The sequence below is a fragment of the Drosophila ananassae genome, chromosome XL (assembly GCF_017639315.1).
Source record: "Drosophila ananassae strain 14024-0371.13 chromosome XL, ASM1763931v2, whole genome shotgun sequence".
Lineage (NCBI taxonomy): Eukaryota > Metazoa > Arthropoda > Insecta > Diptera > Drosophilidae > Drosophila > Drosophila ananassae.
This window is the reverse complement of record NC_057931.1, coordinates 7,994,052-8,021,207: the sequence shown is the minus strand read 5'-3', so window position 1 is coordinate 8,021,207 and position 27,156 is coordinate 7,994,052. Positions and strand designations below refer to the sequence as shown.

The 27,156-nt window shown below is 39.8% G+C and overlaps 1 protein-coding gene across 1 annotated transcript in view; it reads right to left on the bottom strand.

The window, feature by feature from the left end:
- Positions 1–16,712: 16,712 nt before the first annotated feature.
- The window catches only part of LOC6502290, a 76,364-nt gene continuing 65,920 nt past the window's right edge, over positions 16,713–27,156 (bottom strand). Inside the window, 1 exon segment of the mRNA XM_001966144.4 lies at positions 16,713–20,124. Coding sequence (XP_001966180.3) covers positions 18,476–20,124 — 1,649 coding nt within the window. The 3' untranslated portion in view covers positions 16,713–18,475.

The following is a 27,156-nucleotide window of genomic DNA, read 5'->3' as shown; positions in this document are numbered from 1 at the left end:
CGTCGTCGTCGTCTTGCCTCTGCTGTATTCCTCTCCCCGCCGGTTTGCCGCCGGAAGATCCTCGCATATATGACAAATTAACATTGTTAGCATGCCGGGGCCACAATTAATCATCAGACGGCAAAAAATGTTGATAGCTTTTCTTTTTTTTATTGCTTTGCTGTTTTTCGGGGGAAATTAGAGATGCTAATAGGTAATTGGTTTCACAGATTTTATAATCCTTATTTTGCATAATCCTTATTCAAACACATTTTTAAATCACGAACCTTTACCTTAAAAGATTAAAAACCAATTACTATTCTCTTTGCATCATAAACTATATAGATTTTTTATCGATAACTTTAATTAATCGTGCCTTTTTTTGGGCCATCTCTAGGACAGAGCATGGGGGCAGAGCAGGCCAATCGAATGGATTGATTGAAAGCTTCTTCTGTCGGCGGTCGCCTGTCATTTGTCGTTTGCCTCTCGAGTCTATTACGAAGTGACTTATGGATGACTGAGTGTCTGTGCACGCTTTGACCTTTGACCTGTCTCCTCTTCTCCTTTTTTTTTTGCTGTTTAGATTTATAATTTATGTGAAAGAGAAAATACTAAATCTAAATATACACGCTTCTAAATATAAAACGCATGAATACAAATGCTAATTAATTTTGGAGCATTTTCATTTCCGGTTAATTAAATGCTTGGATTATTAGTGGTCTCTACCAGACGGCTTACACGTATTTAAATCCGCACAAATTAATAAACCAACCAAATAAATTATGGTTATATATATATATATAATATTTAAAAAATAAACTGTTTTTTATGCTGTCTGATTGACTGTCTGACTCGTTTTTGACTCGTGTGTGTTCTGGGCTAATTTAGGGCTTTTTATTAGCAGACATATTTTTTCTCTCACGGGCTCGGTAGTTGTTGAACCTTTCAAGTGTTCTTTAACTTTATGTTATGAGTTCTTTGTTTCAGGGTCGTACACATATATCCTTGCAACATATTCCCCCGGGCTCCATTCCATTCAATTTCATTCCATTCCAGACTATCAATCAACCGGCTGCTGGTCTTAGCCCGGCTAAATCTCGCCAGGCTTGTGTTTGGCCCAGACATAAGTCTTCCAACACCAAAGCCGTCGCCCACAATTTTCCATTTTCCACCCACCCCCCCCTTGTCACGGCCCCACTGTTTTCCATTTCAACTCGCCCCTTCAACAGCCCCAACACCCCCTTGAGAAACAGCTGCTGCATTTGGCCTTGCCGTGTCTGCAAGTGGCCCAATACAATTGCTAAGTTATTAATGACAAGTCGTATGTATGTTCTCCTGACCAACTTGTCGCAGGACCTGCTACTGCCACCTTTCTCCTGTCCTGTCCTGTCCTGTCTCTTTCCTTCTGTCTGACCTGCTTAAATCCATCCACACACACACAAAAACACACACACAGGCGGCACACACATAAGCGCCTAAAAGTCTACTTGAAAAACAAAAATCTGGAAAATGTCGTTAAAGACAAAGGAAATTTTGGTTATCCTGTCAGGGACTTAAATTGTTACTAAAATGCTAAGCCTGAAAAAACAGTTTCTGTTTCTTTTGGTAAAGTTCTTTATTAATATTCATAAGCAAAATATTAAATATTATGGGAAAATATTAAAAATATGTAACTTTAAGGCCCTGAGGCTAGAAGCTCGGTGGAAAAAGAATACATAGATGGAAATAGAAAAACTTTGCATCTGCTGGCAACAATATTTTACGGATACACTTCTGGGGCATCCACAGATTTTCCAATTGCCACAGGCGCCGGCAGAGGCACAGTGGTGGTGGTGGTGGGGGTGTTGTCTCGATCCACGACCATGTCAGCTCGTGTGTGACCAGCCCGACCATCTGCAAAAAGGACACATGCATACATATATCCTTATTGAATTTACAATCTCACTTAGCAGAGAGGCCATCAAAGCCTCTATTTGTTTCTTATTTTTTTTCTTTTTAGCCTAAATTTCAAGAGTGCCAATTTAAATTGTAATTAGAAAATGTCCTTTGCAACCGGAAAAGCTATGCCAATGAATATCCTTCTTAGTTGTTTTTTTTTTCTGTATTTTTTGTTGTCCCCTTTTTGGAGCTGCCCTTCATAAGCTGTCGACATGTGTTTGGTATCAGTGACGGAAATCAATGTTCAACTTAAGCGGATTCCTCAAATTGGCTATGTGGCTCTTTTTTATTTTTATTTTATTTTTTATACATAGATGTATATATGTACAGAATATATGTGTGTATAGAGGTGTAAATATATTTGCTTTTTTAAGCCGTCCTGGAACATCAAGGCCAGACATCCATTCAGGCTGCTGGTAAATAATTTGAAGCCAAAATCAACAAACAAATTTTTGTTTATGGAATGGGAAGTGGTAGATGTATTTGGAAATAAAGAAAAATGGCTTAAAATGTATATTATTTTAATAAATTAATAATTTTTAAAATAGTTATTTCTCGAATTATTCTATTTTATAATATCGAGTTTGCAAAGAACCCCACTAAAAAATTCAAATAAAAAATACCTATATCCTGCGGGGGTGCTTAGCTGGAACCCTTCCACATCCGCGCTAACCCACACATACCCATACCCACACCTACTCCCACACCCACTCCCACACCCACACCCTCTCTCACACCCACTCCCACATCCACTCAGACGTGCATAACGTGTGTGAGTGTGAAGCAGCTGTCGTCGGGCTGAAGGTGTCAACAACTGCTGCCAGCTTTTTGTGGATTTTTATTTGTATTTGTATACTTGTATCATTGTATCCTTGTGTCCTCGTATCTTTGTATCTTTGCATCGGTATCTGTGCTTGTATCTGGACGGGACTGGTGTGTCCGGGCCTCCGAGAGTTAAAAAGAACCAAACAGAGAGCTAAAAATATAAGTACAAATGCCCGACGGAAATCAAGTTGAAGTTTCATTGAGTGCAAAGGAAATTCAAACGGAAAACCAAATGAGCGAGTCCAGCCGGCCACCTCCACATAATACTACATGCTACACTTTCAGTCACTTCATGGAATCGAAAAACTGGCAACTGCACAGCAGCTCCGAAGCCCCAAATCCTGATTCTACCCACAGGAATGTGAGTGGGCCTGCCTCCAAACGGTTCACAGGATACTTTCACGTCCGTTTATGGGCTTGGGATCCGTTTAAGGACAACTTTCGTTGGCTCATTTTGAAATTTCCCTAAAACTATACTCTGCTCCAAAAGACTATGCGCTGATAGTTTTCAAGGGGTACTCCCATGAGAGGAGCGTTTTCGGGGTTCCCCATTTGCCCACCTTCCGAAGTGCATAGCTCGGCCAATTTGCATCCGATCGGAAAACAAAGTACCATTTTGTGATCAGGGAACTCAATAGTTACTTTCCTCATTCAAAATTAGGCTTAAATGTGATTTTAAAATTTTTTCAATTTTTCCAAGGGGTACGCCTATAAAAGTGGGGTTTTCCGAGGTTTCCCACTTACCCACCTTCCGAAGTCCATAGCTCCGCCAATTTGCATCCGATCCAAAAATAAAGTAGCATTTTGTAATTAGCGAACTCAGAAGCCACTTTCCTCATTCAAAATTAGGCATAAATACGATTTTAAAATTTTTTCAATTTTTCCCCATGAAAGTGGGGGGCTTCAGACCTCCAGAAGAGCACCATAAGAACATTCATCAAAAAGGCCATCACTAGCATATCATAAACTTAATCAACAAACTCGCACCTCTAGCTTACAGATGGATCCGCCAATAGGAACAAAGAAAGATTGTAAGACGCCATTTTGTAAAATGGGAGATCAGTAGCTGATATGAGAGCCACTGTCGTCAGTTGCTTGGCACTTTAATCAAAATGCAAACGTGCTTTAATTCGCACAGATAATAGTGACAATGGAAGTGATAAGGAGCTTATCAATTCGTACCATAACATTTTTGTGTTTTAGAAGCAAGAGTAAGCGAGAGAGCGATGTGGGAAAGGCGATAAGGCTAATGAGATAAGAACTACATGCTTCTCGCTTCCACTTGCTAATTATGTTATGGCTGATTTTAAAATGGCGGCGGTGGGCGATAAGAACTAGGCCATGAGAGTGAAGAGTGTGCACTATCTTAACTCCCATTGAGTTTCTCAGATTTTAAATTAAAACTTGTTTATAAATATACCATAATTGGGTAAAAATACTAAATAATTTAAAGAGTGCTTAAGTTAAAGCACACTGCTTGGGATATGTGTTTTTGAATTGATTTATTTCTCCTCGTATGAGCAACTCTTGACTACTTCCCCCAAAAAACATTCATTTTGTTAATATTAAATGTATGGATTTGTGTGGGGATTGGTGGATAGCTACTCTGGTATTGGAAGTTGTTAGAAATAAATCAAAATGTCGCCGATGCCACCCCTAGACTCTTGTATTTTCGGACCCTTTTCATCGCCTCTCACTTGTGTATTGTTCTTTCGAATATTTGGGGGTTAACAATCATCGCCATTCTGTACGCCCATGTCCGACAGAGGCTCAGGAAAAAGGGGGTCACTAACGGTTTGGCCTTCTTTGCAAAAAGTTTTCGCTTGCGTTTGAATTTTATGCGAGTTTTCGTTCCGTGGGTGACTTTTTTTTGGGTTTTTCGGTTTGGTTTCTCTTAGTTCGGTTTTGGCAATATATTTTTTTTCAACTTTTTTTTTTTTTTTTGGTGGCAAGCTTCCTTCGGCGTGTCGCATAAATTTAAGTTAGCACCACCGCAACCTCTTCTTTTTTTTGATTTTTTTTCAAAAAGAGAAGAAGCTTCAAGGACAACCGCAAAGTCGCAGTTTCTCGGTTTACTTAATGCGCCTCTAAAAGTTTTCCTTTTTTTTTTTATTATTTTTGTTGCATTATCTTTTCCTTTTTCAATATCTTCCTATTCGTTATCTTTAGGTTCTTCTTCCGCAATTTGCAAAGCTATTTTCCCTCCCACATAGTTTTCTGTTTTTAAGCTTTGCATTTTCAATCTTTGTATTTATTTTGAATTTTTTATGCACTTAAAGGATGTTATATATATCCATGATCAGATAACCAGTATCCATTCTTTACTATTCTTCCCTACGTTTTACTTTCTGTGTAGCTTTGCTTAAAAAAAAAAAATAGAAGGAGAGAAGAAAAGGGTGTCCTTAAGCTCCTTCGACAGGGCTCCTCACTGGTTGGGCGCAAAAAGGCAATATTTTCTAATGTCCCACTGGGCAGCTAAATAAATCTACCACGAACCTGAACCCGTGTAGCAGCGAATTGAAAACCGAACGGGGCTTCATGCCTGATTTCCGCATTAGTAATATTAAGGTCATGAATCAGAAACTATGTTTCAAAGGCTACGCAAAGTGAAGGATTTAAATGTCGATTAAAAGGAAATTGAACTAAAAGTTGAATTGAAACTGGACAGACAAAAACATTCATGTTTCTATGCGAAATATAATTCCACAAAAAAAAAGTTTGAAAGTTAATAAATAGAACTCTATTCATAATCCTTGAAAATATATATTTTTTAGACCGATTATGTCCTCCGGGGCAACTCGATGTGTTAATTCAGTGTTGCATTGTCCTGGGCTCTTTGTGTGGGTCCTTTTGGCATCTAGTCCTGTGTAATTGATTCCACATTTGTCACTGTTTTCGCAAAAAAAGGGAGATGGGCTTAAAAAATAAAAGCAATTACGGCCATCAATTGGCCGTGTTGCATAAAAATGAATAACCATAAAACGGCTGCAGCGGTGACACATGGAATATGTTGGCTCATAGATCAGAAATTCTCCCTCGGGCGGTTGTTATTTTGAACTATGTTTTTGCATTTTTATTGTTTTTTATTATTACATATTTTTTATGCACGGTACTTGGTGGATAAAAAGGGTATATTGGATTAATTAAAGTTTTAATAAAAGGGTTTTTTGTACTTATAAGTCAGTAGGTATTAGTTTCTTTCGAGGGTGGAATGGATTGTTGAATGAAAGAGCAGTTCTTAGTGTCTTATATTCCACAAATGGTACTTTTATTAAATAGTAATAAGTATTTTAAGCGTTTAATAATTAGTGAGTTAAATGATTGGATTGTACTGGGTATCGTATATCTCTAAACCCTTACAATACTTTACCCTACTTGTTTATTATTACTTTTTCTTGCCATTTTTTATACTTTTTTGCTAGCCATTGGCCACGAAATTGTTATTACTTAAAGCGCCTGCTGGGGCAGCGAGGATGTTGCACATTTTTCATGCGTTTGACATTTCAGAGGGCTGAGGACTGAGGGATGGGGTGGCAAGTGGGCGGTTGCCTTGCCCTAATTGCAGCTGCAACCGTCATCATTACGATATCCCGACTTTTTGGCCAAGGTTTTGGCTAATCTATTTGTCATGTTCGCGCATTCGAATCGGAATAAGAATCGGAATAGGAATCAGAATCGGAAACGGAAAAACTAAGCGACATTCGGCCAACGTAATTTGCAACAAGGATACTTCCTGAGAAAAGTCGGAAAAGACATTTCAGAAATTCAAAAGCGTTGGCTTTGATAAACGACCTAAAAGCTGCTGGCTAGCTGGACGCTGGACTACTACTATCCGCAGCAGCAAAAAGGCATGGATACTGCAAGGATATACCAGGAGACCAAGAGGGTGCTGCAGGAACAAAAAAAAAATATATAAGAGACAGAAAAAAGGATAAAAGATCCTGGAATAGAATCTCAGGAGCAAAAGTGTGTGTGTGTCGGCAATTGCAATTCAAATTTTTGCTGCCGCAAATGCAATTTCTATAGGATTTCACTTTGGTTGACTCTCACTCCCATCTGTGCCGCACAAATTGCACTTTCTTCTGCACCTATCCCCCATCTCTTTCTGTCTATCAGCGACCGTCTCTTTCGCACACTGTCAAATAGACAAATAGATATATGGTATGTAGCTCTGTCTAGCGTTAAGATTTGTTTACAACTGACAGGACTTTTGTTTTTAACTTGCTATTGATTACAGGTGGAAAATAAAATAACTAATAAAATAAAATTAAAAATAAATTAAATAAATATATAATAGGAGGAACCAGTTTAAGAGAATATCAAAATATAAACCATATTCCTTGATGTGATTTAGTAAATATCCCCCCAAATACTTAACAAATATTCAAAATGTCAAAGTTTGTTGGAAATTTTTTTTGATAGTTTCTTGACACTTTTAGTGATAGTTTTCTCTCCGTGCCCCCAACCTCTCTCTCACAGTTGGCAAGTTTTCCCCGGCCAGATGGGGAAAATGTTGCAAAAGGAAAATCGCGTTGCATTCAGTCCTGTTCGATTCAATTCGAGTTGAGTGTAAGCAAAGATGTTGCAACTTGCAACTTGCAACGTCCCGAAAATCTGCTGATGAAACAAAACTGTTGCGAGAGATGGACGGATATATGGCGGTATAAGAGAGATAGAAACATACTATCCTATATGTCTGATGTGCGGCACAAAGTTTTGGTTGCGTTTCAACTTTTGTTGCTTTGGTAAAAAAAAAAAAACAGAAAAAAACAAAAAAAAAGTGGCACGAAAGTAATGTTGTTGGAGTTGCCTCCAGGGAGATTGAGTGACAGATTGTGGTGTAAGAGTGGGGCAAGTCGAGGAAGCGTGGCAAGCCGGGACGAAACCATGGCGGGAAGATATAATAAAAAAAAATCAGAAAAAAAAATAAAACTTTCAAACAAAAACGATTTAAAAAGCGATTCAAAGTCAGCTTCTCAAATCGAATCAGAATCGATTAAACCAAAGTTGTTTATGGCATAAAGTTCAACAGATTGAACAAAACCAAAATAAAAATAAAAATAAAAATAAAAAATATGAATCATTTTGGAAAAGGGTTCTCCATAAACTTTTTATTTTAAATATATATTACATTATGTGTGTAAGCCTATAAAGTTTATTTCTATCCCCAAACAGCTCATTAAAGATTTATTTCTTTGGGGATAGATTTTCTTAAAAAAAATGTAAATTAATAAAAGTGTTTTTCCAATAATAGGAATGAATATAGAATAATAAATAAAATAATTAAGGCAATCAAAATAAAAGCATTGCGAGATCAAAATATTTAAATAATAAACTTTTAAATAAAAATTAATTTTAGTTTTAAAAAAATAAGTAAATAAGAATAGAGTGATAAAGTCTCAAAAGGATCTGAACTCCTTGGGCATTCCCCAGCCAGAGAAACAGAGACCATGGTAAAAAGTCAACAAAAATAGTAAATAATTTTTATAAAAGCAAAAATAGCGACCCATTAAATTTAATAATCCAAGGCAGGACAAATAAATAATAGAAATAAGGCAACGTCTCAGAATATAGATTGTGTGGAAATAAAGACGAAGCTATTAAGCGTTAAAATAAAAAAAATATTTAAAAAAAAATAAAAATAAGAAGAAAATTAGAAACCGGCTAGTCGAATGCCAGGCGACGACTGACTAAAATATGAAGATTTTCCTGCTCAGGTGGGGCTACCGAAAAAAAGCAAAGCCTACTTGGTATTAGGGTTGCCATATTTACTTAAGAAAAGCCTACTATTTTACCTACTTTTGCTTTGAAATTTATTATTCAAAGCTGCCACTCTTTAAATTATTTTTGACAGCTTGTAGTAATTGTTTAAAACCAAATACCACTATTCTTAATAGTTTAATTTGTGTCTGTGAAACATGAGAATTTAAACTCACAAGTGCAATTGGCAAATCGATTAAGCCAAACCCCCAACAAACCTGTGAAAATACAAGTTAATTGAAATTAGCTGTCTTCGACTTGGCATTTTCGATTCCTTGGGGATTTCAATTCACAAACGAACATCTGGAAACCACAAATGGATGGCTTCGAATCGGTTTATTGGACAGGACTAGCCAAGGTTCCTGCCCAGGACCTCAGTTGCAGCTGCAGAGGGTCTCCAATGCAATCTAACAATCTCTCAACTAGTTGCATGCAACGCAAGGCAAGCAAACTCAATCACAATCTTCAAATGGGCAAACAGTAAGAGCTAAGAACACAATGAAAAAATATATATTTATTTCATGAAAATTTATAATATATATTACTTTTTAACTTCTAAGAAGTTTTTTTTTAGTCTTAAATATTTCAAGAGCTGTTTAATAATGTTAAAAATTTATAAAACTTCTTAGAAACTTGAAGTTCAGTGCACTTTGAACCAAATTTATGCAGAATTCCTTTCGCAAAAGAGCGACTAAGAGCTATATGCAAAGCACGTGGAGCCAAATCACATTTTGTTTGCGTACAATTTTTGATAGATTATTACAGAATGCGCCAGTGCCATCATGGGAGAAATTTCTACATTTATTTTATTTTTTTCCCATCGTTTTTTTTTTGCCTATATTTTTTTTTGAACGTTTTTGGTTTTTTTTTTTTTTGAGGGCTTACTGACAGTATCTGGTAGTCACAGCCAAGCAACTTCGCGCCAAGTTGACACTAAAAGTGAGGGTGGCAGCATCGCAATGCCGTGGAGTAGATCGGGGAGTAAATCAAGTCAAAGTTACTTCGCCAAACGAGCAGAAAAAAAAAATATTGTATAGGTATATGTGCACACACATACATAGCTATATTGAAATATGTGTATATATATATAACGTATTTGTGGGCGGACGTGTATTGAGAGGCTGGCAGGGCTTGTTTGCATGCCTGGAATGGCTCGGTTCTGAGACTTTGCAACGGGATCAGCTTCGGGATCCGGATATGGATGCGGGATAGGGGTTACACTCTAAAAAAAAGGGTAAGGTTAGCTTTATTATTCCAATTGGGAGAAGATATCTTAAAAAGTTTAATTGGAAATAAATATAATTTATAGATAACGGTGCGTATACGTAATGTCTAATTGAAATATTACTCATACGCCTCATAGGCCCATATGATAAATTTTTGCATTAAAAAATGACTTTAAGAAACTATATCTATTCTTTAGCCAGCGACACATGGGTCGTATACGTAATACTCCCTCCAGATATTACTCATGCGCCCCGTATGCCGCGTATTTCTAAAAAACAAACAATAACTAAACAAAAACATAAATCCCATCCCATAATTGACTCAAATAATTGTTTAGTGTAGAATAAGACTCCAGTATCTTGGCATATAATCACCCATCAGAAAGTATGCATATGAGAGTGTATGTGTGTGTGGGTTTTTGGGGGCGGAGGAGAAGCAGTAAGCAGGGGTAGGGTTCATAAGATAGCGATACCCTTGACAGTACTTAAAAAATACGAAAAAAAAAAGAAAAGAAGAGAAGAGGAACGAAGAAAGAAGGCAATGTTTACTTTTGTTTGCTTTTCCCAACACTGCCATGTTCCGCGTGTCCTTTCAACCGCTTTAGCATGCTGCATCCCCCTCCCCACTTATCCCAGTCCTAGTCATCGTCCTTATCCTGCTTCGATTCCCTGTTTACTTTGCTGCGTTTTCAGATTTTGTGCGGTTGCTTTCGGCGCTAGATGCGCTCCAACCAAAAAAAAAAAGAATAAAATAAATATATATGTAACACAAAAACCGAATAAAAATAAAAGAAATCAAGAAGGAAGCTAAAAAATAGACAAAGTTTCGACTTTACCCATTTTTTTTTTTTTTTTGTATTGCCTTCCTGGGCTGCCTTGCCTTTACTTTTCCTTTGCCAAATTGTCTTAATAGATTTATGGGCGTACGCAAAATGGCTGCACTTGGCCTGGCCCGGAAGTGGCTGAGGCTGGCAGCACCAAAAAAAAAGAAAAGAAAGAAAAAGGATACCATGGCAAGGACTTTTAATTTGGTTGTGCAAGAGCTAACAGGAGGAGCTTTTTTTGTGAAACTTGGACCGATATTAGCTGCGGGTTAATGGGAACAGAAGCCAATTGAAAATTCAGAGGGTTTATCAAATTTCCGGATATTCCCATGGGTCCCTCCAGATCCCACAGAGATGGCTAGCAAATTGTACTTTAATCTTGTTCTGCTGATCGACAAAAATATACTTCTTTCAAGGTAGATATGTAGTACCTAACCCTAACCCTTAAAACAAAAAAAAATATATATATATATTTAGGAGTGTAGAAGTAGCCGGAGACCAAAAACCTCAGGAAACTTGTGCTCGGTTGGGGACTTTTATGCACTCGAAAGTTGTTTGGACCAACTTTAATCGGCATAATCCGAAACCGAGTTTAGTGCGCTGAAATTTAGTTGATGTTTGTTTTGGCCCACTCAACTCGAGTCGACTCCATCAAGAGGGGATGCCTTCGGCTTCCTTTTAGCCGGTTTTTTAGCTTTAGCATTGGCTTTGGCTTTGGGTTACTTTCTCTGTTACCAAACTCATTCTCTACCTCTAGCTTTCTATCTCTGAGGCTGTAGAGCCCGCCGATTCTTACCACCAACCGCAAAGTTGCAAAGCCAGGACCAGGACCTCAAACCCGGACTCAGTCCATGGATCCAAGGAACCCAAAAGGAACCCAAGGAATGCCTATCCCTCATCTTTATCCTCATCCGTTTCCCTTTGGCCAAATGCCGTGTGTTGTCTGACGTTTTGCTAACGACTTTTCAATGGCTGCTTCTGGGCCAAGGCATAAGTTTTGCGGTTCCTCTTGCTTACTCTCTCTCTATCTCTCTCTCTCTCTCTGTCTCTTTCTCTGTCTGGCTGTCTCTGCATTTAGTCCTTTGGATCCTTTAGTGCGTCTATATATTAGAACGTGTAGAAATGTGTGTGTTGGGACCAGAGAACTGCAACGAGTATGATTGAGTATGATTTAATCACCTTTTGACAAAATAGGATCAAATCAAATCACATCATTAGTTATAACATTTCAAATCAATTCATGTAAAAACCAACTTCAAATCAGTTGATGTGAGTTGTATCGTATGGTTTGCTCGGTTTGAATCAAATCGCTTCAAACCTGACTTTGATTCAAAATTTTTGATAAAGTAGGCTACGATCTAGGCATATGATTTAAATCATTGAGGTATACTCGAGTAAAAATGTATGATTGAAAGTTTCAATTCGAAACCTGGGACTTGAAATAATGATGAACTGTATATTTTCAATTTATAACAGCTTGCAGCTTATATTATATTATAATATATATATCGGATCATATATAGTTGGCCGATCCTTATGAGAATATCACCATCGAATCAATTTTCTGATAAAAATGTTGGAAACAGCCGCAAGCATCTTTAAAACTAGCAAGGTTTTGCCATTTCCGATCGTACAGTTATATGGCAGCTATAGGATATAGTCGGCTGATCCTTACAAAGTCATATAGCACCCGATATAGCCTTCGGTCAAGCTCGTAAAGCTCAGCAGGCGGATCAGAATCAATCATATATGTTTAATTTTGCATCATTTTCGGGTATTGCTTTGCTTCTAAAAAATCAAAACAAATCATTCCCAATTGATGCGATAGTGATTCAAAATTGTTCCAAATCATTGACACGAAGCGTATGGATCGCTCTGTTCACATGAATCAAATTTTAAAATCAATCAGAGTAACCTATCATTACTCGAGTATGAACAAAAAAAATGTGATTCGTGCAGTTCTCTGGTTGGGACAGTCTGTTCCAAGCAAACAGCTCTCCGACTCCTTCTCCTTTGGTTTATTGGCTTGCTTCGTCCTGGCAGCAGCTGTTCAAGGCTCTGCAAACACATGCACTGCTACAAAATTGGCATAAGTCGTCACTTTATACGAGAAATTAGTTCCACTTATCTTTAGGAGCGATTTACATGCCACCGAATTGGATACTCTCAGTGTACAGGTATATTAAAATGAATTTAGATTATTTTCATTTTTAGAATTCTATTTTCTAATAAAACTAACTGGCTTATTGCATTACAAACTACGGACTCGTGTTGGCACATGGGGCGTATAAGTAATAATAACGTATACGACATGTAAACAAGTGTGTAACTTACTCAACTAATTTGAAATATTTGGAAATCCAAGGGACCAACTATAAGACTATTAAAATCACTATAAGAATATTTTGCTCCTTTACGATAGGCATAGCTCTGCCAATTTACATCGGATCTGGAAATAAGATACCGTTTTGTAATCAGGGAACTAATCCTCGTCAATCTGCATCAAAGGATCCTTAAAATGAATTTTATTGAATATAAGTTGGCAGTAATATTCACAATGTGAATTTCACATCGAAAGAAGGGAAAATGGGAGCACCCCGTGGGACAAAATTCAATAAATCTGGAATCCTCATTTGAAAAACGATGTGTTGAATTCGGAAAAGTGCTACTTGATACTTGATACTTGGTACTTCCGAAAAAAAGCGTTCAAGCCTTCTTTAAATAAATCTAAATATATGCCCTCAAGCGTAAGTAAAAAGCCAACTAGTCATAAAATATGTGTGCATGCGATCCAGGATCAAGTTCAATAATTACTCATACAACCCGTTGGCTGTTTAGTTACCTGAAGGTCGAATAACTAGTTAAGTCATTTTATTTATTACTCCAGAAATTTCCATAAATTGGGAAATCTGTGGAAACACCTGCCGCCACATACACATCTCTCCCGCAACCCAAAAACACCCATATTAATACAATAAAAAAGTTGTGATATCCATTTAAGCTGTTGTTATACTTTAATTGCTTACTTCCCAACACCTTAAAGTTTGTTTGCATTTTTGTATACTTTTTCTTCTCGGATCTCCCCTTGGGGTTGAGCTTTAAGGTTTTTGTGTGGGAGAATATTGAAAGATTTAAGGACGCAGCGCCACTTGAGTTGTTTGGGAGTGTCAGGGTGTGTGTGTGTGTGGTTGTGTTTCCATAAAGCTGAAGAGCTGCCACAGTTGTAAAAAGAAATTAGTTATTGCAGCAGGATGTCTAGAGATGGGAGTTGGTCGAATAAGGATTATGGCACGCGAGCTATCATGGAATGGCAACCATCGCTAATACCGCAAGCTGTTCTTGTTGTTTTTATAATTGAGAGCAGACAATATGCTACCAGAATATAGCATATATGTGGCACAGGGCGCTTGGAGGGGGCGTGGCACTTGAAAACCGCAGAGCCGACATAACGTAACGTTACCGTTAATGGCCAAGAGAAGTATACGTCCATATATACGGGTGTGTAAGTATATCATATCGGCATTGGAAGCGAAGGAAGCGGCCCGACTGCGAAAATGAGTTAATAAAATGCGTATGCGTAATCAAATTATATGTCAAGTGTGTTGACAACGTAGCAGTCAACGTTAATGGTAAAACTGGGCCAAAAGACGGAGACTGAGACCGAGACCATCGCCATCATCATTATCATATTTTTTTTTTTTTGGAGAAAAACAGAAGCTGAGCTGGAGCCACATCATCGTCAGATGAGTGGGTTCCTTCTTTTCTGCCAAATGCGATTTTAATGACTCGAACAAAGGAGAACATTTAAGCGAAATTTATTACCCCTACCGATGTGTCCTATCTGTAGAGAGACAGGATCTCACAATTTTGATCTAAAGGACCTGCATCTGATCCCTACCGACTGGCAAAATTTCATTTAATGTCATTCCATTTGTGCAAATTGGGGTAATTCAGTGATTTTGGGTCAAACATTGAAAGGTATTAGGAATAGAAGCATTAAAAGCAAACAATTCAAATGTGCGGATACAGTGGGTTTCATAACAATAAGTATTACTTTGAAGAAGATACAACTTCCATACAATATAACTATGATTCCTAAACCCTTTCAGGCCATTTCTATAATTCACATTTACTTGAATGACACGCACTGTACGTACATTTAGGCATTGGCCTGATAAATTTGGAGAACATTCGAGCACATTACACATCATTTGATGGGCTAATGCTTTTCCACTTGACATTTCGTCTATGGATTCGACAAACACCACTACTCCAGCTTCCAGGCCAAAGACGGAAGGATATGCGTTGGCAGGATATGGCAATATTTGTCAGAAGTAAATTAAATTGATGTGGCAAAAAGCCGGACTCTCGGACTCTCGGACACTCGGACACACCCATCTGGCATGCCATTTGAGCTGGATGCTGGACACCTGAGTTCTCAATTCGGTTCAGTTCTGGTTCGACTCTTGATTAAGTGAAATTCCATTCCAGAGTTGTCATAAAATGCACACACACATCGAGACACCCACAAAGAGATATGGGATATAAAGATATACACACAGAAACGCAAATTGATTGCGAAGCTGTTTGCTATAAATTATTAACACTAATTAAATGATTAAATAATTCAAAAAAACCAAACAGAGTCCGAGTTCGAGTGCGAGTGCGAGTGTGGAGCGATGGAAAAAATGTGGAAAGAGGCCGCCATGGTTCGGAAGGTAGAGATATTTTTTTATTGGTCAGATATCGCCCTGTTTTCGTTTCGTTCGGTTTCGCATTTTGTTTTTGTTTTTTTTTTTATCTTTATCTTTATCAATTAACGCACAAATTGATTTTGTGCAAATTTAATTTAAATTTAAGATATTCGCATTCCACTCACTTTCCTGCCGCTCCAATGAGTGCACTCATTTTTGCCTCATCGATTCTCTTTGATGATTTTTCGGAATCCGTGGCGGGGCAAGGATTTTTTTCTCATTTTACTCTTCGGATTTCGGAGGACATAATGAACTTTATTTTGTAAATTGCCAAGCAAACGCCAAAGCAAAAGGTCAATCGGGGAGTTTTAAGATCAGGATATAAAGGATATAGTGGTTTGGTTTGGTCTACTTCGAAAAATAGTCAAGGAACAAGGCTCTAAGCCTCTAAGCTATAGGATCTAAATTCTTAAAATACACTTACCTATATACCTTTCCATAGATCATCTTAAATTTGCTGAAATTCAAAATCCTCACAACAAAAATAAAGGTCCTTTGCCCTCTCATACTCACCATAAGTCTGCCATAAATATGTTCATTTAATTTGGCCAATTATTCTTGTTTTTTTTTCTGGCTACCCTTTGACCCTTAACCCTAAATCTTTTATTTTTTCCGAGTTACAATTTCCATTACGGGCAAATGGGATTCAGCTCCGCAAATAGGCAACTTTTTAGACTTCAAAGTACCCTCAGTAAGTTGCCATATGGAACATGTTGGTACACCTAGGCTGTGGAAGTTGGGAAAGTGAGAAAAGTAAACAAGGTCTTGTTGATTTTTGACTAAATTCATGATGTATTTATTCTTTTCTCATTTTTTTTTTTGCCTTTTTTGTTGTATGTATATACCATTTATATATATAGAGATGTATGTATACATTTATATGATGCAAACTGCGGTATTTCTTACATATTATTTGCCTTTTTTTTTTTGTTTTTTTGTCCCGATGCTGGATTAGTTTTCGTTTTGTGTACGGCTACATATGTATCTGTATCTGAATCTGAATCTGTATCTGTATCTGAATCTGTATTCTGTATTCTGTATCTGTCGATATATGTATGCTGCCAGTATCAGTGTCAGTATCTAGTGGACTAAGAGTACATGAATTAGAGTAATCTATACCTAACCTCTGCGGTTGTTAGCCTAAAAGTTCAACTTACCGTGCTAGGAATTTGACAAAAAAAAAAAACATCGTTACATTTAAGTTACTTTCATTTACTTGATGGTATTAATTTGTCTGCGGTTATTGCAGTGTCCTCTGACCTATTCCAGTGTCCACTGTCCAGTGTCCTTTATGTGTGTTTGGTTTTGAATGCGTGTTAAAGTGGACTTAATTTAATTACATTGGCTTAATTTCAATATTTGTTCTATCGCTTTTGTTTCTCCCCCGACGGCCTGCCAGCTTTTTGTTTTATTTATTAACTACATAGACATATATCTGAATTGGCTTAGACTATGACACAAGTTGTAGCTTCGCAATTAGTTACTGCCCGATCTTGTTTATGATTTTTTTCTCTTGATTTTCGTTTTTTTTTGTCTCGGCAGGGCCACAACCCATATATGTATAATATATATTTAAAGCCATGTCTCCTGCATGTATGGTTTTGTATACACATATATATTATATTAATATTTTTGTGTGGGTCTGTACGAGTAATGACTAGCCTATCTGGTTTAATTTCACTATTTTAATTGAATGCCACAAATTGAATATGGCACAAAAATTAACAAATGCCACTAACAACCGTGCCCACTCTGTGGGCAATCGGCTGGCTGGCTGGCTCTTTAAATTTAATCCACACACATATACATATATTATTTGTTGAATTTAATTTTTTGATAAAACATAGGAAGAGGGAGCTTGCAAGGACGAAGGGATAAATGAACAAGAACACTTTGAAATGAGCTCGGCTCGCTTGACAGCCATCCAATTTCGAAATTCGAAATTCGAATGTCGCAAAGCAGGAAAAACAATCAACAAATAACAATCAACAAATAACAAATAACAAATAGGATGATGGCAAACAACAAACAAAATGACCATTCACGCGCTCAATTACCTACAATCAAAATGCATTTAAAAAGTATTTAAGCCTAATTGCCTAGGGCGGTGAGGGGGTGTTTGGGCCAAAAAACAATAGAGACGAGGCTCTAAAGCGACGGGTGTTCTGGCTCTGGCTCTGGCTCTTGCTTTAAATATCAATTGGATCGGTGGAAGCTATGGTTCTCAAATGAATCTTACTTTACTTCTTAGTATATTAGTTTTTTTATGGTGAGTATTTAGTGATTTCTGTTTCTGGTTAGCTTGCTTTACTTCTGTAATATATTTTTTGTTTTTTTGGTTTTTTTGGCACACTCATATACATTTATACACTTAACATTTTGAGTCTGAAATACACACAGAGTTGAACGATATTTTAAAATCTGTTTCACATTTACCTTATTTGACTAAAAACAAAAAAATATTGTTTAGCAACTGCTAGGCGTTATTCTATTAAAACCCATTTCAATTTAAAACCCTCAAGCCACACTACAAAAAATGGTAGTACGCACTATGACATTGGGAAACTAACTAACAAATCGCTTAAATAAACTTTGTCCTTTGCTGTTTATACAATTTGTCATTTTCATTTTCATTTTCATTTTCATTTGCATTTTGTTTGCACTAGCCACGCCCATTCGCCTTCAATGGCACGCCCTCCCCATCCCCGCCCTCCGCCTTTAATGGCACGCCCCCTATTTATTATTCATAGTTCAATGTATGTTTTTGTTTGTTTGTCTTTGTATTTATTAATTTTCTGAATTTTCAGTATTTTCTCAATTTCTGAATTTGTGAATTCACGGCATCAGATCCGGGCCTTAAACCGCCGAAATGATTTCAATTATTCATGCGTTTATCATTACGAATTTTAATTTTAATTTTAATTTTAATTCACTCGCCCAACTCTAGTTGTTGTCACTTGTGGTTGTCACTTCTATTTACACTCATAATAGTAATAATAAATAAATATTTGACTTCTACTCTCGTACTGACAGACAAAAAAACAAAAAAAACCACTCCAGCTGCCATGAAGTTATTAGATTTGTGTGCAAGATTTTTTTTACAGTGTATGCTTTAGTAACTCCTCTCACTTTCCACCCCTTTCCTTTCAGATCTTACCACCTCAAGATCTTAGACTCGTATCACTTCACCTGGTGCTGGGCCCGTTTTCGGGCAGAGGGCATCGTCGATGCTGTCCCTCAGGCGCATGGCCGCGTTCAGGTCGGCGGCCTCATCCCCGTTCCCGTTCCCGTTCCCGTTTCCGGCTCCCGGTCACATGAAGATGTCGCCCGACTTCCGCGGCGTGGTCGGCACTCCGTGGGGGCAGGTGACAGACACGGGAGTCACTGTGGCGCCCGAGCCGCTGGCCGAGTTCGGCTTGGATTCATCCTCGAAGGTGACCATCTTTTCGCTGCGCGGCTTCAACGTCATGATCTGGAGCTGAGCCGGCGGCGGTGGCGGTACCTGGGCCTGGACCTGGGCCTGGGCCGAGGTGGCCGCCGAGCAGAGCAGTGTCTGGGGCGGACCCAGCTGGAGGCCGTGCGGCAGGCCCAGGCCCATGTTCATGCCCATATTCATGCCGCCGCCCATGTTCATGTTATAGCCTCCTCCTCCTCCTCCGCCAGTGGCGCCGCCGCCGCCCATGTTGGGTGAGAAGCGTCGTGGCGGCGGCAGGGCCAGATCCCCCACTCCGGAGAGATTAAACTCGCTGATGCTGCGCGGCACAAAGTACTCGAGATGATGCTCCGGTATGCCAGTCGACCGACGTATGGGTGTGTTCCGCTGGAAGGCTCCACCTCCGGCATTCAAGCCACCAGCCCCCATGCCCATGCCCATTCCCATGCCCATGCCCATGCCGGAACCGGCCAGATGACTGCGTCGGGGCAGGGAGCTGTACTGGGTGAGGGTGTGGGCCGGGCCGAAGAACATGGTCTGATGTTGGGCCAAGCTATTGGGCTGCATGCCCAGCGGTCCTGCACCAGGATCCGCACTGGGTCGCTGTCAGGAGGACTTCGGTGTGACAGTCACGGAAACGAGAGCCACCTCCTCGGCCTTGGGCATCACATGATCCTGGACACTGAAGCGACGCAGCCAAACGACAATCTCGGTCTGGATTAGGCTGAAGCACATGGCCACCACGGCCATGCCCACCAGGATGTAAGCGGAGGCGGTGTACAGAGCCAGAGTTCCCTTTGGTGCCAGTTCGCCAAAGCCGATGGTGCCCAGTGACGTGAAGCAGAAGTACAAGGACTCCAGGACACTCCAGTTCTGCAGCTTGTGAAACAGAATCGCACCACTGCTCACATAGCAGAGCAGCACACACACACATATCGAGATGGGTACACTGGGAGAATTGCGTCGTTCGTTCGACTTCTTGTCCTGGGCCTGTTGCTGTTGCGCCGCCGCTGCCGCCGCCGCCTGTTGCTGCTGGTAGATGTACTTCTGGTGGCTGTAGTGCCCCTGCCCATGTCCTTGTCCCTGTCCTTGTTTTGCCTTGTCCTGTTTCCGTCCGTTTCCGCTGCCGCCACCGACACCGATACCACCGCCGCTGCCATTAATGCCGCTGGATGAGCCCGAGGCGCCTCCGGATCCGGCAACACCGCCGCCACTGCCCCCCGGCCCGCCTTTGACCTTTTGGCGACGGAACAGGCAACGCATTCCGGCCGACAACGCCTCGCCCATGGCGGACAAATAGAGCAGGACAATCGGTATTCCAAACAGGGCGTACACCAGGGCAGCCACACGACCCCACTGGGTGCGAGGGGAGACGCCGCCGAAGCCTGCAACGAAAAATTTCATTGTTGTAGCTTTAAAAAGGGTTCATTAATAAAAAAATAACAAAATATATGAGAAAAGAGTGTCTTTTTATGGTTCCAGCTATTCTACTACTATTTCACCTACTCCTCATCACCCCACTCCTCGTATTCCAACTCCTTTTCACTCCTATTTCCAATCGGAGCTAAATTCGAGGAGCTGGATGTCGTTCATTTTCAAGGGGGACCCCCTGCGAAAATTTCGAAAAATTGAAAAACGGTATTTAAGGAAAGTTGTGAATGTAGAATGGATCTTATGAGTTCCCTGATCACGAAAATGTATATCTTTTTCCGATCGGAGCAAAGTTGGAGGAGCTGTGCGATTCGGAAGAGGGAAAAGTGGAAAACATGGGGATGACGGCCATTTTCAAGGGGGACCCCTTGGGAAAATTTCGAAAAATTGAAAAACGGTATTTAAGGAAAGTTGTGAATGTAGAATGGATCTTATGAGTTCCCTGATCACGAAAATGAATATCTTTTTCCGATCGGAGCAAAATTGGAGGAGCTGTGCGATTCGGAAGAGGGAAAAGTGGAAAACATGGGGATGACGGCCATTTTCAAGGGGGACCCCTTGGGAAAATTTCGAAAAATTGAAAAACGGTATTTAAGGAAAGTTGTGAATGTAGAAAGAAGCTTATAAAATCCCTGATCACGAAAATGTATATCTTATTCCGATCGGAGCAAAATTGGAGGAGCTGTGCGATTCGGAAGAGGGAAAAGTGGAAAACATGGGGATGACGGCCATTTTCAAGGGGTACCCCCTGCGAAAATTTCGAAAAATTGAAAAACGGTATTTAAGGAAAGTTTTGAATGTAGAAAGAAGCTAATAAAATCCCTGATCACGAAAATGTATATCTTATTCCGATCGGAGCAAAATTGGAGGAGCTGTGCGATTCGGAAGAGGGAAAAGTGGAAAACATGGGGATGACGGCCATTTTCAAGGGGGACCCCCTGCGAAAATTTCGAAAAATTGAAAAACGGTATTTAATGAAAGTTGTGAATGTAGAATGGATCTTATGAGTTCCCTGATCACGAAAATGTATATCTTTTTCCGATCGGAGCAAAGTTGGAGGAGCTGTGCGATTCGGAAGAGGGAAAAGTGGAAAACATGGGGATGACGGCCATTTTCAAGGGGGACCCCTTGGGAAAATTTCGAAAAATTGAAAAACGGTATTTAAGGAAAGTTGTGAATGTAGAATGGATCTTATGAGTTCCCTGATCACGAAAATGAATATCTTTTTCCGATCGGAGCAAAATTGGAGGAGCTGTGCGATTCGGAAGAGGGAAAAGTGGAAAACATGGGGATGACGGCCATTTTCAAGGGGGACCCCTTGGGAAAATTTCGAAAAATTGAAAAACGGTATTTAAGGAAAGTTTTGAATGTAGAATGGATCTTATGAGTTCCCTGATCACGAAAATGTATATCTTATTCCGATCGGAGCAAAGTTGGAGGAGCTGTGCGATTCGGAAGAGGGAAAAGTGGAAAACATGGGGATGACGGCCATTTTCAAGGGGGACCCCTTGGGAAAATTTCGAACAATTAAAAAACGGTATTTAAGGAAAGTTTTGAATGCAAAAAGAAGCTAATGAGTTCCCTGATCACGAAAATGTATATCTTTTTCCGATCGGAGCAAAATTGGAGGAGCTGTGCGATTCGGAAGAGGGAAAAGTGGAAAACATGGGGATGACGGCCATTTTCAAGGGGGACCCCCTGCGAAAATTTCGAAAAATTGAAAAACGGTATTTAATGAAAGTTGTGAATGTAGAATGGATCTTATGAGTTCCCTGATCACGAAAATGTATATCTTTTTCCGATCGGAGCAAAGTTGGAGGAGCTGTGCGATTCGGAAGAGGGAAAAGTGGAAAACATGGGGATGACGGCCATTTTCAAGGGGGACCCCTTGGGAAAATTTCGAAAAATTAAAAAACGGTATTTAAGGAAAGTTTTGAATGCAAAAAGAAGCTAATGAGTTCCCTGATCACGAAAATGTATATCTTTTTCCGATCGGAGCAAAATTGGAGGAGCTGTGCGATTCGGAAGAGGGAAAAGTAGAAAACATGGGGATGACGGCCATTTTCAAGGGGGACCCCCTGCGAAAATTTCGAAAAATTGAAAAACGGTATTTAATGAAAGTTGTGAATGTAGAATGGATCTTATGAGTTCCCTGATCACGAAAATGTATATCTTTTTCCGATCGGAGCAAAGTTGGAGGAGCTGTGCGATTCGGAAGAGGGAAAAGTGGAAAACATGGGGATGACGGCCATTTTCAAGGGGTACCCCCTGCGAAAATTTCGAAAAATTGAAAAACGGTATTTAAGGAAAGTTTTGAATGTAGAAAGAAGCTAATAAAATCCCTGATCACGAAAATGTATATCTTATTCCGATCGGAGCAAAATTGGAGGAGCTGTGCGATTCGGAAGAGGGAAAAGTGGAAAACATGGGGATGACGGCCATTTTCAAGGGGGACCCCCTGCGAAAATTTCGAAAAATTGAAAAACGGTATTTAATGAAAGTTGTGAATGTAGAATGGATCTTATGAGTTCCCTGATCACGAAAATGTATATCTTTTTCCGATCGGAGCAAAGTTGGAGGAGCTGTGCGATTCGGAAGAGGGAAAAGTGGAAAACATGGGGATGACGGCCATTTTCAAGGGGGACCCCTTGGGAAAATTTCGAAAAATTGAAAACCGGTATTTAAGGAAAGTTTTGAATGTAGAAAGAAGCTTATAAAATCCCTGATCACGAAAATGTATATCTTATTCCGATCGGAGCAAAATTGGAGGAGCTGTGCGATTCGGAAGAGGGAAAAGTGGAAAACATGGGGATGACGGCCATTTTCAAGGGGGACCCCTTGGGAAAATTTCGAAAAATTGAAAAACGGTATTTAAGGAAAGTTTTGAATGTAGAAAGAAGCTAATAAAATCCCTGATCACGAAAATGTATATCTTATTCCGATCGGAGCAAAATTGGAGGAGCTGTGCGATTCGGAAGAGGGAAAAGTGGAAAACATGGGGATGACGGCCATTTTCAAGGGGGACCCCCTGCGAAAATTTCGAAAAATTGAAAAACGGTATTTAAGGAAAGTTTTGAATGTAGAAAGAAGCTAATAAAATCCCTGATCACGAAAATGTATATCTTATTCCGATCGGAGCAAAATTGGAGGATGACGGCCATTTTCAAGGGGGACCCCCTGCGAAAATTTCGAAAAATTGAAAAACGGTATTTAATGAAAGTTGTGAATGTAGAATGGATCTTATGAGTTCCCTGATCACGAAAATGTATATCTTTTTCCGATCGGAGCAAAGTTGGAGGAGCTGTGCGATTCGGAAGAGGGAAAAGTGGAAAACATGGGGATGACGGCCATTTTCAAGGGGGACCCCTTGGGAAAATTTCGAAAAATTGAAAAACGGTATTTAAGGAAAGTTTTGAATGTAGAATGGATCTTATGAGTTCCCTGATCACGAAAATGTATATCTTATTCCGATCGGAGCAAAGTTGGAGGAGCTGTGCGATTCGGAAGAGGGAAAAGTGGAAAACATGGGGATGACGGCCATTTTCAAGGGGGACCCCTTGGGAAAATTTCGAACAATTAAAAAACGGTATTTAAGGAAAGTTTTGAATGCAAAAAGAAGCTAATGAGTTCCCTGATCACGAAAATGTATATCTTATTCCGATCGGAGCAAAATTGGAGGAGCTGTGCGATTCGGAAGAGGGAAAAGTGGAAAACATGGGGATGACGGCCATTTTCAAGGGGGACCCCCTGCGAAAATTTCGAAAAATTGAAAAACGGTATTTAATGAAAGTTGTGAATGTAGAATGGATCTTATGAGTTCCCTGATCACGAAAATGTATATCTTTTTCCGATCGGAGCAAAGTTGGAGGAGCTGTGCGATTCGGAAGAGGGAAAAGTGGAAAACATGGGGATGACGGCCATTTTCAAGGGGTACCCCCTGCGAAAATTTCGAAAAATTGAAAAACGGTATTTAAGGAAAGTTTTGAATGTAGAAAGAAGCTAATAAAATCCCTGATCACGAAAATGTATATCTTATTCCGATCGGAGCAAAATTGGAGGAGCTGTGCGATTCGGAAGAGGGAAAAGTGGAAAACATGGGGATGACGGCCATTTTCAAGGGGGACCCCCTGCGAAAATTTCGAAAAATTGAAAAACGGTATTTAATGAAAGTTGTGAATGTAGAATGGATCTTATGAGTTCCCTGATCACGAAAATGTATATCTTTTTCCGATCGGAGCAAAGTTGGAGGAGCTGTGCGATTCGGAAGAGGGAAAAGTGGAAAACATGGGGATGACGGCCATTTTCAAGGGGGACCCCTTGGGAAAATTTCGAAAAATTGAAAACCGGTATTTAAGGAAAGTTTTGAATGTAGAAAGAAGCTAATAAAATCCCTGATCACGAAAATGTATATCTTATTCCGATCGGAGCAAAATTGGAGGAGCTGTGCGATTCGGAAGAGGGAAAAGTGGAAAACATGGGGATGACGGCCATTTTCAAGGGGGACCCCTTGGGAAAATTTCGAAAAATTGAAAAACGGTATTTAAGGAAAGTTTTGAATGTAGAAAGAAGCTAATAAAATCCCTGATCACGAAAATGTATATCTTATTCCGATCGGAGCAAAATTGGAGGAGCTGTGCGATTCGGAAGAGGGAAAAGTGGAAAACATGGGGATGACGGCCATTTTCAAGGGGGACCCCCTGCGAAAATTTCGAAAAATTGAAAAACGGTATTTAAGGAAAGTTGTGAATGTAGAATGGATCTTATGAGTTCCCTGATCACGAAAATGTATATCTTTTTCCGATCGGAGCAAAATTGGAGGAGCTGTGCGATTCGGAAGAGGGAAAAGTGGAAAACATGGGGATGACGGCCATTTTCAAGGGGGACCCCCTGCGAAAATTTCGAAAAATTGAAAAACGGTATTTAAGGAAAGTTTTGAATGTAGAATGGATCTTATGAGTTCCCTGATCACGAAAATGTATATCTTTTTCCGATCGGAGCAAAGTTGGAGGAGCTGTGCGATTCGGAAGAGGGAAAAGTGGAAAACATGGGGATGACGGCCATTTTCAAGGGGGACCCCCTGCGAAAATTTCGAAAAATTGAAAAACGGTATTTAAGGAAAGTTGTGAATGTAGAATGGATCTTATGAGTTCCCTGATCACGAAAATGTATATCTTTTTCCGATCGGAGCAAAGTTGGAGGAGCTGTGCGATTCGGAAGAGGGAAAAGTGGAAAACATGGGGATGACGGCCATTTTCAAGGGGGACCCCTTGGGAAAATTTCGAAAAATTGAAAACCGGTATTTAAGGAAAGTTTTGAATGTAGAAAGAAGCTTATAAAATCCCTGATCACGAAAATGTATATCTTATTCCGATCGGAGCAAAATTGGAGGAGCTGTGCGATTCGGAAGAGGGAAAAGTGGAAAACATGGGGATGACGGCCATTTTCAAGGGGGACCCCCTGCGAAAATTTCGAAAAATTGAAAAACGGTATTTAATGAAAGTTGTGAATGTAGAATGGATCTTATGAGTTCCCTGATCACGAAAATGTATATCTTTTTCCGATCGGAGCAAAATTGGAGGAGCTGTGCGATTCGGAAGAGGGAAAAGTGGAAAACATGGGGATGACGGCCATTTTCAAGGGGGACCCCCTGCGAAAATTTCGAAAAATTGAAAAACGGTATTTAAGGAAAGTTTTGAATGTAGAATGGATCTTATGAGTTCCCTGATCACGAAAATGTATATCTTTTTCCGATCGGAGCAAAGTTGGAGGAGCTGTGCGATTCGGAAGAGGGAAAAGTGGAAAACATGGGGATGACGGCCATTTTCAAGGGGGACCCCCTGCGAAAATTTCGAAAAATTGAAAAACGGTATTTAAGGAAAGTTTTGAATGTAGAATGGATCTTATGAGTTCCCTGATCACGAAAATGTATATCTTATTCCGATCGGAGCAAAATTGGAGGAGCTGTGCGATTCGGAAGAGGGAAAAGTGGAAAACATGGGGATGACGGCCATTTTCAAGGGGGACCCCCTGCGAAAATTTCGAAAAATTGAAAAACGGTATTTAATGAAAGTTGTGAATGTAGAATGGATCTTATGAGTTCCCTGATCACGAAAATGTATATCTTTTTCCGATCGGAGCAAAGTTGGAGGAGCTGTGCGATTCGGAAGAGGGAAAAGTGGAAAACATGGGGATGACGGCCATTTTCAAGGGGGACCCCTTGGGAAAATTTCGAAAAATTGAAAACCGGTATTTAAGGAAAGTTTTGAATGTAGAAAGAAGCTAATAAAATCCCTGATCACGAAAATGTATATCTTATTCCGATCGGAGCAAAATTGGAGGAGCTGTGCGATTCGGAAGAGGGAAAAGTGGAAAACATGGGGATGACGGCCATTTTCAAGGGGGACCCCTTGGGAAAATTTCGAAAAATTGAAAAACGGTATTTAAGGAAAGTTTTGAATGTAGAAAGAAGCTAATAAAATCCCTGATCACGAAAATGTATATCTTATTCCGATCGGAGCAAAATTGGAGGAGCTGTGCGATTCGGAAGAGGGAAAAGTGGAAAACATGGGGATGACGGCCATTTTCAAGGGGGACCCCCTGCGAAAATTTCGAAAAATTGAAAAACGGTATTTAAGGAAAGTTTTGAATGTAGAAAGAAGCTAATAAAATCCCTGATCACGAAAATGTATATCTTATTCCGATCGGAGCAAAATTGGAGGAGCTGTGCGATTCGGAAGAGGGAAAAGTGGAAAACATGGGGATGACGGCCATTTTCAAGGGGGACCCCCTGCGAAAATTTCGAAAAATTGAAAAACGGTATTTAATGAAAGTTGTGAATGTAGAATGGATCTTATGAGTTCCCTGATCACGAAAATGTATATCTTTTTCCGATCGGAGCAAAGTTGGAGGAGCTGTGCGATTCGGAAGAGGGAAAAGTGGAAAACATGGGGATGACGGCCATTTTCAAGGGGGACCCCTTGGGAAAA